Source organism: Oncorhynchus mykiss, chromosome 32 (genome assembly GCF_013265735.2).
Source record: "Oncorhynchus mykiss isolate Arlee chromosome 32, USDA_OmykA_1.1, whole genome shotgun sequence".
In the NCBI taxonomy this organism is placed as follows: domain Eukaryota; kingdom Metazoa; phylum Chordata; class Actinopteri; order Salmoniformes; family Salmonidae; genus Oncorhynchus; species Oncorhynchus mykiss.
In genome coordinates this window covers 34422890-34443314 of record NC_050572.1, presented here as the reverse complement: position 1 = coordinate 34443314, position 20425 = coordinate 34422890, and the positions used below count along the sequence as shown (strand labels likewise).

The window sequence follows — 20425 nt, the reverse complement described above, 5'->3', positions numbered from 1 at the left end:
CTCCTTGGATATTTTTCTGAGTTCCGAATGTTTTTTTCTTTTTGACGGGCATTGCATATCAACATCTGTTTTCTCGACTCTCATCGTTGCTGGATCAGACAGTCGCAGTTGCTAGACCCTGAACCTTGCTATATCCTGACATCTCCAAACTCAACAAGCCAAAAGAACATCCTGTGCCATAGCCATACCCTCAACATAGTGCAGTGCCAACTCCAACGAGGAACATCCCTCACAGCAGGCCATGCCCAATGAACTATCTCTCTCACTCTCTCATTCCCTGTCTCCACCCCCAACCCCTTCTGTCTCCCCCCCCCCCCCCCCCTTCCCTGCTGTACGTCTATTCAAATTAACAGGTTCTCAAAGTCTTAGGGGGTCGCCCCAGGCAACAGGATGGGTACGCCATTAGCCACTGCTACAGTCTGTGCTACCTATCTGATAGAGGGAGAGATGGGTTAGTGAGGCATGGGGCGTCTGCTCATTCACACGCACTGCTTACCAGGACAGGGGTGGGCAATCCGAGTGGTGGAGGGAAGAAGGGGGGGGATCTACTGCAAGGGCTCGTTTACACTGTGTCAGAATGTGTGTGTGTGTGTGTGGGAGAGTATCTATCTCTCTGTGTGTGTCTCCAGTGTGCATGTGTGTCTGCGCGTACTCTCCGGCGCGAACGCAGAGCTGGAAATGCTGAGACCGACAGCTGGTTTATTTTTGGGTCAGTGACAGTGTGTCAATGGCCGCAGATGCGTCGGAAAGGAAGGCTCTGAGATACCAACAGACCCTGGTCAGTTCTCTTTCTCCCACGCTCTCTTCCTCTCTCTCTCTGTCTCTCTCCTCTCACGTCCTATCCCTCCGTAACTCTGTCAGTAACTTCTCCTCTGATCTCATTCCATTCGCTCTCAGCGTACCACTGTGTAACGCTACCTATCTCTGCCGCTTCATCTCTAACTCGGAAATGAATCTTGCGCAATCTCTTGCATGACATATCGGGTCGTCCCTGCTCTTGCATAGGGAGCATGGGGAGGGACACAGTATTGTCACGGTGGTCACAGAGACCTCTTAGCAGGCCTGTTACTGTGGCAACAGGCTCATGGCAACAGGTGTCTTGTGAGTCTGAGGACCACACACCTTCAGTCTCCGTCTCAACTCTCTCTCACCGTCTTGCTCTTACTCTCTCTGCCTTTCTCGGCCACCTGTTCATTAGCCTCTCCACCTTTCGGTCCTTTCGTTGCTTACCCACAAACATAATGCATTTTTAAGAGGAGATAGATGTTTGTTTGTTCAACTACCTCCTTGGTTTTGTATGATGGTAAGTGCCTCTCCATGCTCTCAGATAGACCTGGGAGAAATGTGTTTGCATGAAAAGTGTGATTTCCTCCATGGTGATAAATCTAGGTTAAATCAGTGTGGTGTGGTGTGGTGTGGGAAGGGGTAAACCCAATTGTGCACGTGGAATATGCTTGTAATCTCGGCGCGTCACGTAGTCAAAGACCCCGGGGAACAGATTGTTCCAAAACATCCAGAGGGACATAAACCATTGGACGTTCAGAATGTTTTTTGGATTCTTAAGAAACACGCAGGATGTAAATTGGTGTGGCGTATTGTATTTAACAGGGAAACCGTATACCGCGGGGCTTTGGCTAAGGCCATAGGCTGTTAGACTGTGTGTCCACATGGTGATGGGTATGTGTGTGTGTGTGTGTGTGTGTGTGTGTGTGTGTCTACACCTGCGTATCTGCGTGTGGGTGTGTGTGTGTGTGTGTGTGCATGTACTGTATGTCCTGTGTGTGTGTGTGTGTGTGTGTGTGTGTGTGTGTGTGTGTGTGTGTGTGTGCATGTACTGTATGTCTTGTGTGTGTGTGTGTGTGTGTGTGTGTCTACACCTGCGTATCTGCGTGTGGGTGGGTGTGTGTGTGTGTGCATGTACTGTATGTCCTGTGTGTGTGTGTGTGTGTGTGTGTGTGTGTGTGTGCATGTACTGTATGTCCTGTGTGTGTGTGTGTGTGTGTGTGTGTGTGTGTGTGTGTGTGTGTGTGTGTGTGTGCGTGCGTGCGTGCGTGCGTGCGTGCGTGCGTGCGCGTGTGTGTGTGTGCACATGTGTGTGTGTTTGTGCAGACCATGTGGACTGTGATAACTGTATGTTTACACTGTCACCCGGGAGGGCTAAAAGTGTCACTTTTTTGGAGCGGGAGTTTGTTTCTGTTCTCCTTGTCATTGTGCTGGGGAGGATCAAGAAATGATATCACCTGGGGGCCTCCCATTTCATTTCAACAAGATGCCATTGCCAGGCACAATAGAGAGTTATGTGGAGAGTTGTTGACAGACATGCGGAGAATGTATGTGGTTAATACTCTGGAAGACTTTGACTTTACATTCCCGTCATGTGGCCCATTGCTATAGATGTCACGCGTCTATAGTTCGATCCGAACAGCAGATGAATGGACCTGCAAACATACAGAAGGACGGGTGGACGGATGGATGGACAGGCAGGCAGACAGACAGGCAGGCAGGCAGGCAGGCAGGCAGGCAGGCAGGCAGGCAGGCAGGCAGACAGACAGACAGACAGACAGACAGACAGACAGACAGACAGACAGACAGACAGTAGATAGTAGAAAGTAGATAGATTCCTATTTGTTACTACTACTACTATTATTACTGCAACAACTTCTTATATTTTCGTGTCCCTGCTGGTGCCACTTGAGGACATGTTATAATGTGAATACAGTTAAGGGTGTTGTTAGGCCCGACGTGCAGGCGAAGGCCCTGCAACCGCTAACAGTGATTATTCATTGTCACGTTGGTATAATTTATTGGGAGACAGATGCAGGAATGCGTAATCGTTTTTTTTATTGTACCCAAATTACGGCGTGCCATGTAAAGACACGGGGACGAAGACCAAATAAACACGTCTACAACACACAGGGTTGAAACCCAAACAAAAGAGCGAAGAGTACCTCGAATAAATAACACACGCGCACAATAATTAACACATGGGACGAGACCCGTAATCATCTGCACAATCCACAAGGGCACGAAAACCCAAAAACACACCACAGGTACTCACACGCACCAACGGACTTTGGAACACTAATGGACAGCCCAATGGAAACCAAAGGGCAAACTTACTAATCAGTGGGAACAGGGGACAGGTGTGTGTAAAAGTTCCGGAGGGATCCGTGACATTCATAACATGACCGTTATGTATTTTATCCATCCGACTTATCAGTAACAGCTTGACGGTGTAATAAATGTAATTCTTCACATTACATTGTCAAGCTGTTACTAAAAAAAGAAACGCACGGATGGAATCCGTAACTGTCAGAAGGCAGAGCTCATGAATCATAATCTATTCCCATGTTGTTTTCTCTGATTTGAATCGACCCTAACTATCTCACGGGTGTGTCCAGGTATGTGCCTCCATTGTGAAAACTACTAAAAGAGCCGTTATTATGTTCATTGAGATGAAATCTATTTTGCAGTGTTGATCAAATCCACACGGAGTGATTTGATGTCTCTCTGTATACTTTATAATAAACGTGCTTGCTTTCCGCTTTACGAACATGCCCAAATGCCGTGGTCCATTCACACCTACCTCTCCCTTACAGAAATCCTTGAGGGTCAGCGGGACGACAGACAAGCAGACAGATAGTGAGAGATTGGGAGATACACCCAGAGGGCGAGAGATAGAGAGAGTGAGAGGTGTGGAGAAGTGTGTAGTGGTGAACGTTGGGTCACACCGGTGCTAAATATAACTACCAGAGTAGAGTTACACCCGGTGAGAAAGGGGGAGAGAGGGAAAGTGAGGTGCATGAGGTGTAGATGCAGAAGAGAGCAAGGGGCTCAGAGGGGAGGAGAAATATGGAGAAAGAGGGGGATTACATGTACTGACAGAGGTAGGGAAAGGCAGAGGATGACTGAAATAGACTGATGGGAGTTGTGAGAGAGCAGCGACCTGATGGTATGGGATAAAACACGTGTATCAGTCACACAGGTGTCATTTCTCATTTGAAAACTTTTAAATTGACCAGCTTGTTGATAAAGTGTTTATACAGGCACTTTACAAGACTGAACTGAATGTATCAACAAGCAAACTGATGGGGACGTTAATATTACAATGGTTACAAAACCTTTAGCATATGACCTACTGTGACCTACTGTGACCTACTGTGACCTACTGTGACCTACTGTGTAGTATATTAGTAGTTGTAGTATATTATAGTGTGTAGAATAGCCAATAGCCATATGATAGTGATGCATTACAGTCATGGACCAGTTAGTTGACTGTCCTAAGTTAGATCCAGTTAGATGCTAGTTAAGTAAATGCCTAATAAATGTTTGTGAAAACATCTGTGTGTTACTAGACATATATATTGGTGAAATATTTAAGATTCCAACTCGCCCATGGCCTTTGTTGGAGGAGTGAGCATCAAAGAGATTTGCCTTTCTGTCACAGGAGTTTGCCAAGATGTTATGTTACCACAATGTATTCTGAAGGTGAAAGACGGCCTTGAGTTTGTATAGAAACGACTAGGAAACACAAGGACCCTGATAAAAAAAATAGGGCAAATAAAAATGGAGTGAGGATTAAGTCTCAAGGTAGACCTCTCGCTAATAAGGGAATCTGTAGGGGGAGAATTTCTTTATGTTCCCCAAACAAATTTTTAAATCTAACTTACAGTATGGAATCATTTACAATGAAACCAAATGTTTCTATAAAACATTATTATGATATTTTGTCATTATTAACATGATTATCTTTTGAGTATCTTTTGGTGTGTAGAGGATCGTCACTCAATTGCAGGTGGGGTTACGGCTAACCACACCTTGCACTATTTTCCAGGGGTGAGTCGGTTGAGAGCGGTTTCTTCTTCCTTGGTATAGTATAACAAGTGGCATAACCAAGGCTTTACTGCTGCACTTCAGGGGACTGAAAGTATTTCTGACTCCTTTTCTGGAGGCTAGTATTTCCCAGTAAATCCATGACTACAGCCAAATGGATTTTGTGTACACATAATATCCGTAAGTCTGCTACTGACACTTGTGTTGAATTCAGTCATTCAAATCCAACAACACACTGTTATAAAAGATTCATTGTTACTAAATCCTGTCCACAGAATCCGCAGACGGCAGCTGGGAAAGTTCCCGCATGAAAAATACTACCGCTTACCGTTTACAGTACTTACTATAGAATTATGTAGTAAACTGTAGAATACTATACTACACACTGTAGTATCCCTCGATTGTGTAGTGCTTACTGTAGCATTTTGTAGTATACTGTAGAATAGTACATTACACACTGTAATATCCTTTGGTCGTGTAATGCTTACTATAGATGTTGTAGAAAACTGTAGAATACTATAGTAAATACTACATTATTATCCGCAAAAACACTATAAATACTATTTCTGCAAAAATACCACACTTGTTTAACTATAGTAAATACTACAGTATTTAAATTGTAAATACTCTGTCCATTCCCCTCCCCCATATCGCCGTTTGTGCCACCCATAAATGAGAAACCTACATGCCAAGTATAGACCATACTATTGTGTTCCCTACAGGTTATAGAAAAGAGTAGAAGCTCTGACCTATCAGTTCAGTCCCCAGTCCTACCTACCTACAGGTTATGGAAAAATGACTCTTTTTGTATTTCTCCAGTAGGTTTCCTCAAGGAGAAAGCCTCCACTTCTATGTCAAAGACAATAAAACATAGTAAATACTACAGTAATGTCCACAAAAACACTACAGTAAATACTACAGTGTACTACAATCCGCAAAAACACTACATTAATTACTATAGTATATACTACAGTTTTCTTTCACTACAGCATTTATACTATAGTTAACTATAAATAATACAGTATACTACAGTGAATACTACAGTAGAGTCAGCAAAAACACTACAGTGAATACTATAGTATTAATACCAATGTATACTATAGTGTATATTTTTTTAAAGACATCCCCATATATTCTGTCTTGTTTAATTCCTAATTATAACCCCTTAGGACCTATTTTTGAAATGATACAACTTCCCCAGCATATTGTTATAGTAAGAGGTTTGTTGGACAGTTACCCGATACAGGTATAATACAGTCTGATACTTTGTCAAGGCACCCCATGGTAAGCCTGACGGTGATAGGTCTGGTCCAATGGAAGTCATGTCGAGTGTGCAGCTCAGTTTCGTTGGTGATTTATTTGCTATACATTTCTGTGTGTATGACCATGACTGACGTACAGCACTCTTTCTAGGACCCACAGAGACAGACCTGTACTTGTACACTAAATTAAGAGGTGTTGAAAGGTTATTGAAAGGCCGGCCCAAAGCGTCAATGCTAGGCACCACTTGTCACTACTTGTCGCAATGTTGACCAGCGATCAACTGCACTATGCAGATGTTGTTTGTATCTGAGCGCTCATAGTATACATTAGAGGCTTTTCAGACTCCACACAACAGATTGTTGGTTTCCCACAAAATATTTTGTTTCACTAATTCAATGATGTCTGATGTATGATGTCTATGTGCTTGTGGGGTACCATGGTAAATTACGTGAGAAAGATCCGCTTATCAGATCAAAATGTTCACTAAACAAAGGTACAGTATGTGTATGGATGTATGGGTTCTACTCGATATTGCATATTGTCCCAAGCAGCCCAACACCCCATTGACATTGATCTGTGTCTGATTTCAGGAGGATGTTTTGTGTCAACATGCCCTATCCACTGTGTCATGGGCCTTTTCTAATTTTGGCAAAAGTCCATCCTCCACCCTCTCTCCTCCGTCTTCTCTACTCCGTGGCCTGGAAACCGATGAGTGGTTTGAGGAGACCTTTTTCAAAAGGAAGCGAGGAAGGACGTAGGAGAGAGGACGCAGGAGTTCAGCAAATCCAACTGAGAAAAGGCCATAGCATGGAGTTGCAATGTAGACCTTCACTTTGTGGAACAGATACACTACATGGCCAAAAGTATGGACACCCCTTCAAATGAGTGTATTCGGATATTTCAGACACACCCGTTGCTGACAGGTGTGTATAATCGATCACACAGCCATTCAATCTCCGTAGACACACATTGTCAGTAGAATGGCCCGTACTGACGAGCTCAGTGACTTTCAACGTGGCACCGTCATAGGATGCCACCTTTCCAACAAGTCAGTTCATCAAATGCCCTGCTAGAGCTGCCCCGGTCAACTGTACGTGCTGTTGTTGTGAAGTGGAAAGGTCTAGGAGCAACAACGGCTCAGCAGCGAAGCGGAAGCCACACAAGCTCACAGAACGGGACCACCAAGTGCTGTAGCGTGTAAAAATCCTCTTTTCTCTGTTGCAACCCTCACTACCGATTTCCTAACTGCCTCTGGAAGCAACATCAGCACAAGAACTGTTCATCAGGATCTTCGCACAAGCTTAAGATCACCATGCGCAATGCCAAGCGTCGGCTGGAGTGGTGTAAAGCTCGCCGCCATTGGGGCAGTGGAAACACATTCTCTGGAGTGATGAATCAGGCATCAACATCTGATAATCCAACAAACTAATCTGGGATTGGTGGATGCCAGGAGAACGCTACCTGCCCGAATGCATACTGCCAACTGTAAAGTTTGGTGGAGGAGCAATAATGGTTTGTGGCTGTTTTTCATGGTTCGGGCTAGGCCCCTTAGTTCCAGTGAAAGGAAATATTAACGCTACAGCTTACAATGACATTCTAGACGATTCTGTGCTTTCAACTTTGTGGCAACAGTTTGGGGAAGGCCCTTTCCTGTTTCAGATAGACAATGCCCCCGTGCACAAAGCGAGGTCCATACAGAAATGGTTTGTCAAGATCGGTGTGGAATAACTAGACTGGCCTGCACAGAGCCCTGACCTCAACCCCATCAAACACCTTTGGGATGAATTGGAACGCCGAATGCGAGCCAGGCCTAATCACCCAACATCAGTTCCAGACCTCAATAATGCTCTTGTTGCTGAATGGAAGCAAGTCCCCGCAGCAATGTTCCAATGTCTAGTGGAAAGCTTTCCCAGAAGAGTGGAGCAAAGGGGGGACCAACTCCATATTAATGACCATGATTTTGGATTGAGATGTTTGATGAGCAGGTGTCCACCTACTTTTGGCAATGTTGTGTATAACAATTGCTTTAAAGGACATAAATGTAGACTACAACAATGGAGGCTGCACATAGTGTCTCGGTAATAAGCAAACATGACTCATTTGGTTATTTGTGTTTTACATGGAACCTCACATTACCTGAACTGTATTATGACCAGTGGTGGAAAAAGTACCCAATTGTCATACTTGAGTAAAAGTATAGATACCTTAATAGAAAGTTACTCAAGTAAAAGTGAAAGTCACCCAGTAAAATACTACTTGAGTAAAAGTCTAAAAGTATTTGTTTTTAAATATACTTATGTATCAAAAGTAAATGTAATTGCTAAAATATACTTAAGTATCAAAAGTAGAAGTAAAAGTATAAATCATTTCAAATTCCTTATATTAAGCAAAGCAGATGGCTCCATGTTATTTTTAAAATGCATGGATAGGCAGGGGCACACTCCAACACCCAGACTTTATTTACAAAAGATCCATCTGACCACGTGTTCTCTTGATGAGTGTCACGTGTGCTCCCTCTCCGACCTCTAGGTCACCAGGCTGCTCGTTATGGAGCACCTGCGTGTCATCAGACTCACCTGGACTCCATCACCTCCCGGATTACCTTCCCTATATATGTCACTCCCTTTGGTTCCTTCCCCAGGCGTTATTGCTTCTGTTCCTGTGTCATGTCTGTTCGTTGTTCGTGTCTCTTATTTTGTATTATGTTGTGTTTATGTATTAAAACACTCACTCCCTGAACTTGCTTCCTGACTCTCAGTGCACATTGTTACAATAAGTGCGTGAATTTCACAATTTTCCTGTTCTGCTAAGCATTCAGAATGTAAATAATGCTTTTGGTCGTCAGGGAAAACGTATGGAGTAAATAGTATTAATGTTTCTTTAGGAATGTAGTGAAGTAAAAGTTGTAAAAAATATAAATAGTAAAGTAAAGTACATATACCCCAAGAGACTACTTAAGTAGTACTTTAAAGTATTTTTACTTAAGTACTTTACACCACTGATTATGACATTATTCAGGTCTGAAACGTCATTATGTAATTCCATCAGTATGTACATAGATAAAGGTTCATCTGTTTAAATTGATGATGAGGGTCATGTATTGCAATTGTTGCAACCCCCATTACTAGCCTGTTCAACCTCTATTTCATATCGTCTGAGATCCCCAAAGATTGGAAAACTAACATGGTCATCCCCCTCTTCAAAGGAGGAGACGCTCTAGACCCTGTAACAGACATATATCTATCCTACCCTGCCTTTCTAAGGTCTTCGAAAGCCTAGTTAACAAACAGATCCCCCGACCATTTCGAATCCCACCGTACCTTCTCCGCTATGCAATCTGGTTTCCGAGCTGCTCATGGGTGCACCTCAGCCACGCTCAAGGTCCTAAACGATATCATAACCGCCATCGATAAAATACTGTCCAGCCGTATTCATCGACCTGCCCAAGGCTTTCGACTTTGTCAATCACCACATTCTTATCGACAGACTCAACAGCCTTGGTTTCTCAAATGACTGCCTCGCCTGGTTCACCAACTACTTCTCAGACAGAGTTCAGTGTGTCAAATCGGAGAGCCTGTTTTCCGGACGTCTGGCAGTCTCTATGGGGGTGACACAGGGTTCAATTCTCGGGGCGACTCTTTTCTCTGTATACATCAATGATGTCGCTCTTGCTACCGCTCTTGCTACTGGTGATTCTCTCATCCACCTCTACGTAGATGACACCATTCTGTATACTTCTGGCCCTTCTTTGGACACTGTGTTAACTAACCTCCAGACGAGCTTCAATGCCATACAACCCTCCTTCCGTGGCCTCCAACTGCTCTTACATGCAAGTAAAACTAAATGCATGCTCTTCAACCGATCGCTGCCCGCACCTGCCCGCCCGTCCAGCATCACTACTCTTGACGGTTCTGACTTAGAATATGTGGATAATTACAAATACCTAGGTGTCTGGTTAGACTGTAACATCTCCGTCCAGACTCACATTAGGCATCTCCAATCCAAAATGAAATCTAGAATCGGCTTCTTATTTCGCAACAAAGCATCCTTCACTCATGCTGCCAAACATACCCTCGTAAAATTGACTATCCTACCAATCCTTGACTTCGGCGATGTTGTTTACAAAATAGCCTCCAACACTCTACTCAGCAAATTGGATGCAGTCTATCACATTGCCATCCGTTTTGTCACCAAAGCCCCATACACTACCCACCACTGCGACCTATATGCTCTCGTTGACTGGCCCTCGCCTCATATTCGTCACCAAACCCACTGGCTCCAGGTCATATATAAGTCTTTGCTAGGTAAAGCCCCGCCTTATCTCAGCTCACTGGTCACCATAGCAGCACCCACCCGTAGCACGCGCTCCAGCAGGTATATTTTACTAGTCACCCCCAAAGCCTATTCCTTCTTTGGCCTCCTTTCCTTCCAGTTCTCTGTTGCCAATGACTGGAACGAATTGCAAAAATCACTGAAGCTGGAGACTCATATCTCCCTCGCTAACTTTAAGCATCAGCTGTCAGAGTAGCTCACAGATCATTGCACCTGTACATAGCCCATCTGTAAATAGCCCATCCAACTACCTCATCCCCATATTGTTATTTTTTATTTTTTTTTTGTTGCTCCTTTGCACCTCAGTATCTCTACTTGCATGTTCATCTTCTGCACATCTATCACTCCAGTGTTTAATTGCTAAATTGTAATTACTTCGCCACTACAGCCTATTTATTGCCTTACGTCCCTGATCTTACCTCATTTGCACACACAGTATATAGATTGTTTTCTATTGTGTTATTGACTGTACGTTTGTTTATTCCATGTGTTGTTGTTTGTGTCAAACTGCTTTGCTTTATCTTGGCCAGGTCGCAGTTGTAAATGAGAACTTGCTCTCAACTGGCCTACCTGGTAACATAAAGGTGAAATAAAAATAAAAATAAATCAATTGAGCCACTAAAACAATATCATGCAAATGAAACAATAACAGTGTAGGTTTGAAGACCATTGAACTGTTAGTTTGGAAAATATTGGCGTTGACATGTTCCTTACAAGATTTTCTGCTGTTTGATAGTTTTTTTATCATATTCATTAGTAGACTTTATTGACCGTTTATGCAAGTGAATTAGAATATGTCTTCTTCCGTTTAGAATTGGAATGTTAAATTTCCCACCTCTCTAGTTTGATTGTGAAAGGTGTCTGTCATGATTACAAAGTGAGTGAAATACTTACCCACAACCCACTGCTGGTCTTGTCTGATACAGTATCAAATACCTTGAATCTTGGCTTGATCTTTGGTTGGTGTAGTAGCTTACCAACCACCTGCTCCCCCCACCCCCATCAGAAACTAACGTAATAGCTATCACTCAAAAAGATACATTCCATGCATTGTAATTTCACTATGATAAAAGCCAAGTAATGTAGTATTAGATGTATTAGACAATAGGACATTATTTTAGTGTGTCATGTATGTGTTTATGAAAGTATGTCCATGTTTCTGTGTGTGAGAGAGTTGCGAGGTGGAGTTATCTCTTTGCCAGATGTCTGGATGCGGTCCAGAGGGAATTCATCCAAATGTAGACCCACGCTTCCTCTCTACGAGATTTAGAGTCAACATGTCGAGGAGTTTTGTCTTTCTGTATGACCCGTCCGCCAGGATGCGGTGAGATCCAAAAGTATTGGGACAGTGACAATTTTTGATTTGTTTTGGCTCTGTACTCCAGCATTTTGGATTAACGTGGATGCTACCATTACTTTGTGCCCAATAGAAATGAATGGTAAATAATTTATTGTATCATTTTGGAGTCAATGTTACTGTAAATAAGAATAGAGTATGTTTCTTAACACTTCTGCATTGTGTATTTTTTTATTTTTTTAAATTTCACCTTTATTTATTTAACCAGGTAGGCTAGATGAGAACAAGTTGTCATTTGCAACTGCGACCTGGCCAAGATAAAGCAAAGCAGTTCGACACATACAACAACACAGAGTTACACATGGAGTAAACAAACATACAATCAATAATACAGTAGAAATGGATGCTACCATGATTACGGATAATCTTGAATGAATCGTGAATAATGATGAGTGAGAACATTACAGAGGCATAAATATCATACCCCCCCCACCCCCCCCCCACCCCCCCCACCCCCCCCACCCAAAATAAATGATAACCTCCCCTGCTATTGTAATGGTGTTGAGGTTATAATGTCTTGGAGGGTATGATATTTGTGGCTACAGAGCCAAAACAACAAGAAATATGTGACTGTCCCAATACTTTTGGAGCTTACTGTACATTATGAGACTCTCCCACATTCTGAAACAATCAACATATGTTTATTTATTTTAAGTTCTTCTTTGATACATATATTAGATGCATATATTATATTTATATATTTTCATAACATACAGTACCAGTCAAAGTTTGGACACACCTACTAATTCAATGTTTTTTCTTTATTTTTACTATGTTCCACATTGTAGAATAATAGTGAAGACATCAGAACTATGAAATAACATATGGAATCATGTAGAAAGCAAAAAAGTGTTTTAAAAAAATCTAAATATATTTTAGATTTTTAGATTCTTCAAAGTAGCCACCGTTTGACTTGATGACAGGTTTGCACATGCTTGGCATTCTCTCAACCAAAATAATTATTTTCTCAACGGTCTTGGAGTGCCCACATATTCTGAGCATTTGTTGGCTGCTTTTCCTTCACTCTGCGGTCCAACTCATCCCAAACCCTCCCAATTGGCTTGAGGTCGGGTGATTGTGGAGACCAAGTCATCTGATGCAGCACTTCATTTATTTATTTATTTATTTTACCTTTATTTAACCAGGTAGGCTAGTTGAGAACACCTTTATTTAACCAGGTAGGCAAGTTGAGAACAAGTTCTCATTTACAACTGCGACCTGGCCAAGATAAAGCAAAGCAGTTCGACAGATACAACAACACAGAGTTACACATGGAGTAAAACAAACATACAGTCAATAATAAAGTATAAACAAGTCTATATACGATGTGAGCAAATGAGGTGAGAAGGGAGGTAAAGGCAAAAAAAAGGCCTTGGTGGCAAGGTAAATACAATATAGCAAGTAAAACACTGGAATGGTAGTTTTGCAATGGAAGAATGTGCAAAGTAGAAATAAAAATAATGGGGTGCAAAGGAGCAAAATAAATAAATAAATTAAATACAGTTGGGAAAGAGGTAGTTGATAGGGCTAAATTATATGTGGGCTATGTACAGGTGCAGTAATCTGTGAGCTGCTCTGACAGTTGGTGCTTAAAGCTAGTGAGGGAGATAAGTGTTTCCAGTTTCAGAGATTTTTGTAGTTCGTTCCAGTCATTGGCAGCAGAGAACTGGAAAGAGAGGCGGCCAAAGAAAGAATTGGTTTTGGGGGTGACTAGAGAGATATACCTGCTGGAGCGTGTGCTACAGGTGGGAGATGCTATGGTGACCAGCGAGCTGAGATAAGGGGGGACTTTACCTAGCAGGGTCTTGTAGATGACATGGAGCCAGTGGGTTTGGCGACGAGTATGAAGCGAGGGCCAGCCAACGAGAGCGTACAGGTCGCAATGGTGGGTAGTGTATGGGGCTTTGGTGACAAAACGGATTGCACTGTGATAGACTGCATCCAGTTTGTTGAGTAGGGTATTGGAGGCTATTTTGTAAATTACATCGCCAAAGTCGAGGATTGGTAGGATGGTCAGTTTTACAAGGGTATGTTTGGCAGCATGAGTGAAGGATGCTTTGTTGCGAAATAGGAAGCCAATTCTAGATTTAACTTTGGATTGGAGATGTTTGATATGGGTCTGGAAGGAGAGTTTACAGTCTAACCAGACACCTAAGTATTTGTAGTTGTCCACGTATTCTAAGTCAGAGCCGTCCAGAGTAGTGATGTTGGACAGGCGGGTAGGTGCAGGTAGTGATCGGTTGAAGAGCATGCATTTAGTTTTACTTGTATTTAAGAGCAGTTGGAGGCCACGGAAGGAGAGTTGTATGGCATTGAAGCTTGCCTGGAGGGTTGTTAACACAGTGTCCAAAGAAGGGCCGGAAGTATACAGAATGGTGTCGTCTGCGTAGAGGTGGATCAGAGACTCACCAGCAGCAAGAGCGACCTCATTGATGTATACAGAGAAGAGTGTCGGTCCAAGAATTGAACCCTGTGGCACCCCCATAGAGACTGCCAGAGGTCCGGACAACAGACCCTCAGATTTGACACACTGAACTCTATCAGAGAAGTAGTTGGTGAACCAGGCGAGGCAATCATTTGAGAAACCAAGGCTGTTGAGTCTGCCGATGAGGATGTGGTGATTGACAGAGTCGAAAGCCTTGGCCAGATCAATGAATACGGCTGCACAGTAATGTTTCTTATCGATGGCGGTTAAGATATCGTTTAGGACCTTGAGCGTGGCTGAGGTGCACCCATGACCAGCTCTGAAACCAGATTGCATAGCAGAGAAGGTATGGTGAGATTCAAAATGGTCGGTAATCTGTTTGTTGACTTGGCTTTCGAAGACCTTAGAAAGGCATGGTAGGATAGATATAGGTCTGTAGCAGTTTGGGTCAAGAGTGTCCCCCCCTTTGAAGAGGGGGATGACCGCAGCTGCTTTCCAATCTTTGGGAATCTCAGACGACACGAAAGAGAGGTTGAACAGGCTAGTAATAGGGGTGGCAACAATTTCGGCAGATAATTTTAGAAAGAAAGGGTCCAGATTGTCTAGCCCGGCTGATTTGTAGGGGTCCAGATTTTGCAGCTCTTTCAGAACATCAGCTGAATGGATTTGGGAGAAGGAGAAATGGGGAAGGCTTGGGCGAGTTGCTGTTGGGGGTGCAGTGCTGTTGACAGGGGTAGGAGTAGCCAGGTGGAAAGCATGGCCAGCAGTAGAAAAATGCTTATTGAAATTTTCAATTATGGTGGATTTATCAGTGGTGACAGTGTTTCCTATCTTCAGTGCAGTGGGCAGCTGGGAGGAGGTGTTCTTATTCTCCATGGACTTTACAGTGTCCCAGAACTTTTTTGAGTTAGTGTTGCAAGAAACAAATTTCTGCTTGAAAAAGCTAGCCTTGGCTTTTCTAACTGCCTGTGTATAATGGTTTCTAGCTTCCCTGAACAGCTGCATATCACGGGGGCTGTTCGATGCTAATGCAGAACGCCATAGGACGCCATAACCCTCCTTCATGGTCAAATAGCCCTTACACAGCCTGGAGGTGTGTTGGGTCATTGTCCTGATGGAGAACAAATGATACTCCCACTAAGCACAAACCAGATGGGATGACGTATCGCTGCAGAATGCTGTGGTAGCCATGTTGATTAAGTGTGCCTTGAATTCTAAATAGATCACTGACAGTGTCACCAGCAAAGCACCCCCACACCATCCCACCTCCTCCTCCATGCTTCATGGTGCGAACCATACATGCAGAGATCACCTGTTCACCTACTCTGTGTCTCACAAAGACACGGCGGTTGGAACCAATAATCTCAATAATCTCTCTAATGAACTTATTCTCTGCAGCAGAGGTAACTCTGGGTCTTCCTTTCCTGTGACGGTCCTCATGAGAGCCAATTTCATCATGGCCCTTGATGGTTTTTGCAACTGCACTTGAAAAAACTAAAAGTTTTTGAAATTTTTCCGGATTGACTGACCTTCATATCTTAAAGTAATGATGGACTGACGTTTCTCTTTGCTTATTTGAGCTGTTCCTGCCATAATATGAACTTGGTCTTTTACCAAATAGGGTTTCTGTATACCACCCCTACCTTGTCACAACACAACTGATTTAAAAAGGAAAGAAATTCCATAAATTCACAAGACACGCATAATATGTTTCGATTTTTTAACACTTTATTGGTTACTGCATGATTCCACATGTGTTATTTCATAATTTTGATGTCTTCACTATTATTCTACTGTTATGAATACTCAGGGTGAAAAAGGTCTAGAGTCACACACAGAGCGCGGCAGGTGTTTATTTCGCCCTCACAGAAGGCAGGAATTGTGGTCACAGGCAGGCAATGGTCATACACAGGTAGGCAAACAGGCAGGTGAATCCAAACTGGGACTGAAGTCTATAACTGGTTCTCACAAACAAGCTAGGAAAAGGCCAAGTAGAGTCAAACGAACAATACCTCACAAAGGCACAAACAGAATGAACTGAACTAAATAAGGAGCTGATGAGACCAGGTGAGTAACTAACACAGGTGAAATCAATGAACAAAAATGACAGACAGGGCTACGTTCAAGAACACAACGAAACAGAACACAAGGTTGACTAAGAAAATAAATGCAGAACCTTACATCTACAATGTAGGAAATATGAACTGTTACGTGCACATATACTGTATGTAATAATAATAGTATACATACTGCATGATATATATGTTCTTTAAAATATACACATTCAGAGCAAATTAAAATATCTTAACCTGTTGTTTTTTATTTTCCCAAAATAGAATGTTGTCATCCTAACCTTACCTGAACTACATTTTCGGCAGGTCTTCACAGTAGTCCTTTGTTCATGAACATATGGGTAATGTTCTGTAGTCTCTCTTCCTCCTGTCACTTTCAGCTGTATGGGGAATACCGTGAGCACCCGGGTGGGTCTGGCCGGAGAGAGGCCACCCGACTTCTAACAGAGAGACAATGGAAGAAACACCACCACCACCACCATCACCATGGCCACCATCCACAGCATCACCGTGGCCACCATCACCACGGGCACCACCATGGCCACCACCACGGTCACACACATGGACACGGGCACCACAGCAGGCACAGGGGTCGGCATCACTCAGACGAGGTGGGACATGTACAAATGGCTACAGAGCAAGGCAACCCTTTGTCTATAAAGAAACGTCGCTCCTACTCAAAGTGCAGAGGTGAGAAGTCAGTGCTCATTAAAGTCGCAGATGTTAAAAGTGTCTTTATTGCCCCACAATACTCAGAGTTAATACTCAGGGTTAATGTTGCACTTTCAAAATTGTTAGCTTGTGATCAATAGTTGAACATGAACATTGACCAAAACTGGTTATTGTTGTATTAAAATCAAATCTGATTTTAGAATTGATGACCTTTAAACACTGTATAGTTGCAAAGTATACATGTAGTTGAAGCTTTATTGTGAATTATCGTCTGTCATGTTGTTTGCTCAGACTGTGTAGCACGGGTACAGAGGTTCCTGGTCACCAAGCTGGGAGAGGACTGGATTTTTCTGGTGCTGCTGGGCATCTCAATGGCGCTGGTCAGCTGGACCATGGACTACACCAGTGCCAAAAGTCTACAATGTACTACAATACCCACAATGCAACACACACTAAACCATCTTGTTTTATGATGATGAGATATGTTTTCACAATGCTTGCATTCAAGCCACTGAACCGGCAATTCATACAGTTGCATGAATGCTTTTACAGCATAAATAGTTATCTAACAAGACACCTGGTTGCTTATTGTTGAGGGTTAGGCTAAGTGATTATCAAAAAGTGTTGCAAAACAGTTCAGCAGTAACCTGATTTGCAAAATGAATCTTGCAAAACAAACATTGCAAAACTTATACTTGAAATGATAAATTATTTTTATAGTCATTACCCAAATTAGGGGGTTGAGTGAAGTTTGTGCAGTGGAATCCCTCAAGGCTCTGTTCTTGGACCGCTACTGTGCAAATGTTATATGCTACCTCTCAGTGATGTTATTCATAAACACAAAGTACATTTTCTCTGGTATGTGGACGATACACATCTGTACACTGTATAACTTACAAAAGTTTGTTACCAAGCTGCCTTAACATTTTATTTCAAGTCCAATCTGGATTTTGTGTGGAGTTTACTTATTCTAATGTTACTTTAACCTAGTAAAGTAAGTGGAACTCACAAATTAGTATTTAATAACTTGTTGTATAAGTTATTTTAAATTTGCAACCAGGCTGCCTTAAAATGTAAAGTTGTGTCAACATCCTATACAGTTGAAACAACTACTTTGAAAATGACTGACTAAGTCTTTGAAATTATATAATAGAGATTTCAGTAAGGAACATTACCCTCCCATCTGTCTCTTCACCATGTGTGAGTTTTTCAGTGTACTGAGTAATGTCAACAAATCAACAGATCACTTCAACTGCAATGGAATTCTCAGCAACAGTGACAGAAACGTTTACCTTGTTACTTTAAAAAAAATCTACCTTCAACTGAAGTCGCTCTGGATAAAAGCGTCTGCTAAATGTAAAAAAATATATATATAAAAAATGTACGGTTGTAAAACATGCTGGGTATTATTGTAATGAGCTCGGCCCCCCCAAAATATGTTGAAGTCATCTGAACTTGACACTTTCAGTCAGCACTACTGTTACAGTGCATTCGGAAAGTATTCAGACCCCTTCACTTTTTTCACATTTTGTTACTTTACAGCCTTATTCTAAAATTGATTAAATCAAATAAAAAATCCCAGCAATCTACACACAGTATCCCATAATGCAAAGTGAAAAAAAGGTTTTTAAGACATTTTTGCACATTTACACAAAATAAAAAAAACAGATACAACTTATTTACATATTCAGACCCTTTGCCAGGAGATTCGAAATTGAGCTCAGGTGCATCCTGTTACCATTGATCATCCTTGAGATGTTTCTACAACTTTAATTCAATTGATTAGACATAACTTGGAAAGGCACACACCTGTCTATATAAGGTCCCACAGTTGACAGTGCAAATCAGAGCAGAAACCAAGCCATGAGGTCGAAGGAATTGACCGTTGAGTTTCGTTGTGTTGAGACACAGATCCGGAGAACGGTACCGAAACATTTATGCAGCATTGAAGATCACCAAGAACACAGTGGCTTCCATCATTTTAAATGGAAGAAGTTTGGAACCACCAAGACTCTTCCTAGAGCTGGCCGCCCAGCCAAACTGAGCAATCGGGGGAGAAGGGCCTTGGTCAGGGTGGTAACCAAGAACCTGATGGTCACTCTGACAGAGCTCCAGAGTTCCTCTGTGGAGATGTGAGAACCTTCCAGAAGAACAACCATCTCTGCAGCACTACACCAATCAGGCCTTTGTGGTACAGTGGCCAGACGGAAGCCACTCCTCAGTAAAAGGCACATGACCACACGATTGTCGTTTGCCAAAAGGCACCTAAAGGACTCTCAGACCATGAGAAACAACATACTCTGGTCGGATGAGTCCAAGATTGATGTCTTTGTGCTAAGCATCACATCTAGAGGAATCCTGGCACCATCCCTATGGTGAAGCATGGTGGTGGCAGCATCATGCTGTGGGGATGTTTTTTCAGCGGCACTGACTGGTAGACTAGTCAGGATCAAGGGAAAGATGAATGGAGCAAAGTACAGAGAGATCATTGATGGAAAGCTACTGCATATGCGCTCAGGACCTCAGACTGGGGCAACAATTTACCTTCCGAAAGGACAACAACAATAAGCGCACAGCCAAGACAACCCAGGAATTGCTTCGGAACAAGTGTCTGAGTGTCCTTGAGTGGCCCAGCCAGAGCCCGGACTTGAACCTGATCGAACATCTCTGGAGAGACCTGACAATAGCTGTGCAGCGACGCTCCGCATCAGACTTGACAGAGCTTGAGAGCATCTGCAGAGAATAATGGGAGAAACTCCCCAAATACAGGTGTGCCAAGCTTGTAGCGTCATACCCAAGACGACTCAAGGCTGTAATTGCTGCCAAAGGTTCTTGAACAAAGTACTGAGTAAAGGGTCTCAATATATATGTAACTGTGATATTTCATTATTATTATTTTGTATAAATGTGTATACATTTCTAAACACCTGTTTTTGCTTTGTTCATTATGGGTTATTGTGGGTAGATTGATGAGGGGGGGGGGGGGGGACGATTTAATCCATTTTAGAATAAGGCTGTAACGTAACAAAATGTGGAAAAGGTCAAGGGGTCTGTTGCTTCAGTTGATTTGACTTCATGGTTGTGAATTTCTAAGTTGAGTAAACATTGTTTTTTGCTAACTCGATTTGATAAGCTTTGACATTTTAAACTGAATATTTTGTCAACTCAACAAATGTAACAAATTGAGTTGACTTGGCTAGATAAAACCAGTCATTTTGACTGAATCTCAATATCTTTTTTTACAGTGTACATTTCGATGAAACACGGGTGAAACTAAGCAAGTCAGTGCCTCTCTCACAGAATATTACTAATGGCAAGAGAAACATCTACAAAGGGAAAGGACATCTGTCAGTCCAGATGGACTGACAGTTCATCCAAGAAATAGGGCATCTTAGTGTATTTTCTTTGTAACTGTCTGTGTCAGTGTCTGCCCTGTCATAACCAACTTCCCTTTCTCCTCTCTTCTCACCC

At 42.6% G+C, this 20425-nt stretch overlaps 1 protein-coding gene across 1 annotated transcript in view; it reads left to right on the top strand.

Moving 5' to 3' along the window:
- Positions 1 to 727: 727 nt before the first annotated feature.
- LOC110489263 (chloride channel protein 1) overlaps positions 728 to 20425 on the top strand; it is a 40863-nt gene continuing 21165 nt past the window's right edge. Inside the window, exons 1-3 of the mRNA XM_036971629.1 lie at positions 728 to 778; positions 16663 to 16972; positions 17246 to 17377. Of these exons, the coding sequence (XP_036827524.1) occupies positions 728 to 778; positions 16663 to 16972; positions 17246 to 17377 (493 nt within the window). The remainder of the gene's footprint in view (positions 779 to 16662; positions 16973 to 17245; positions 17378 to 20425) is intronic.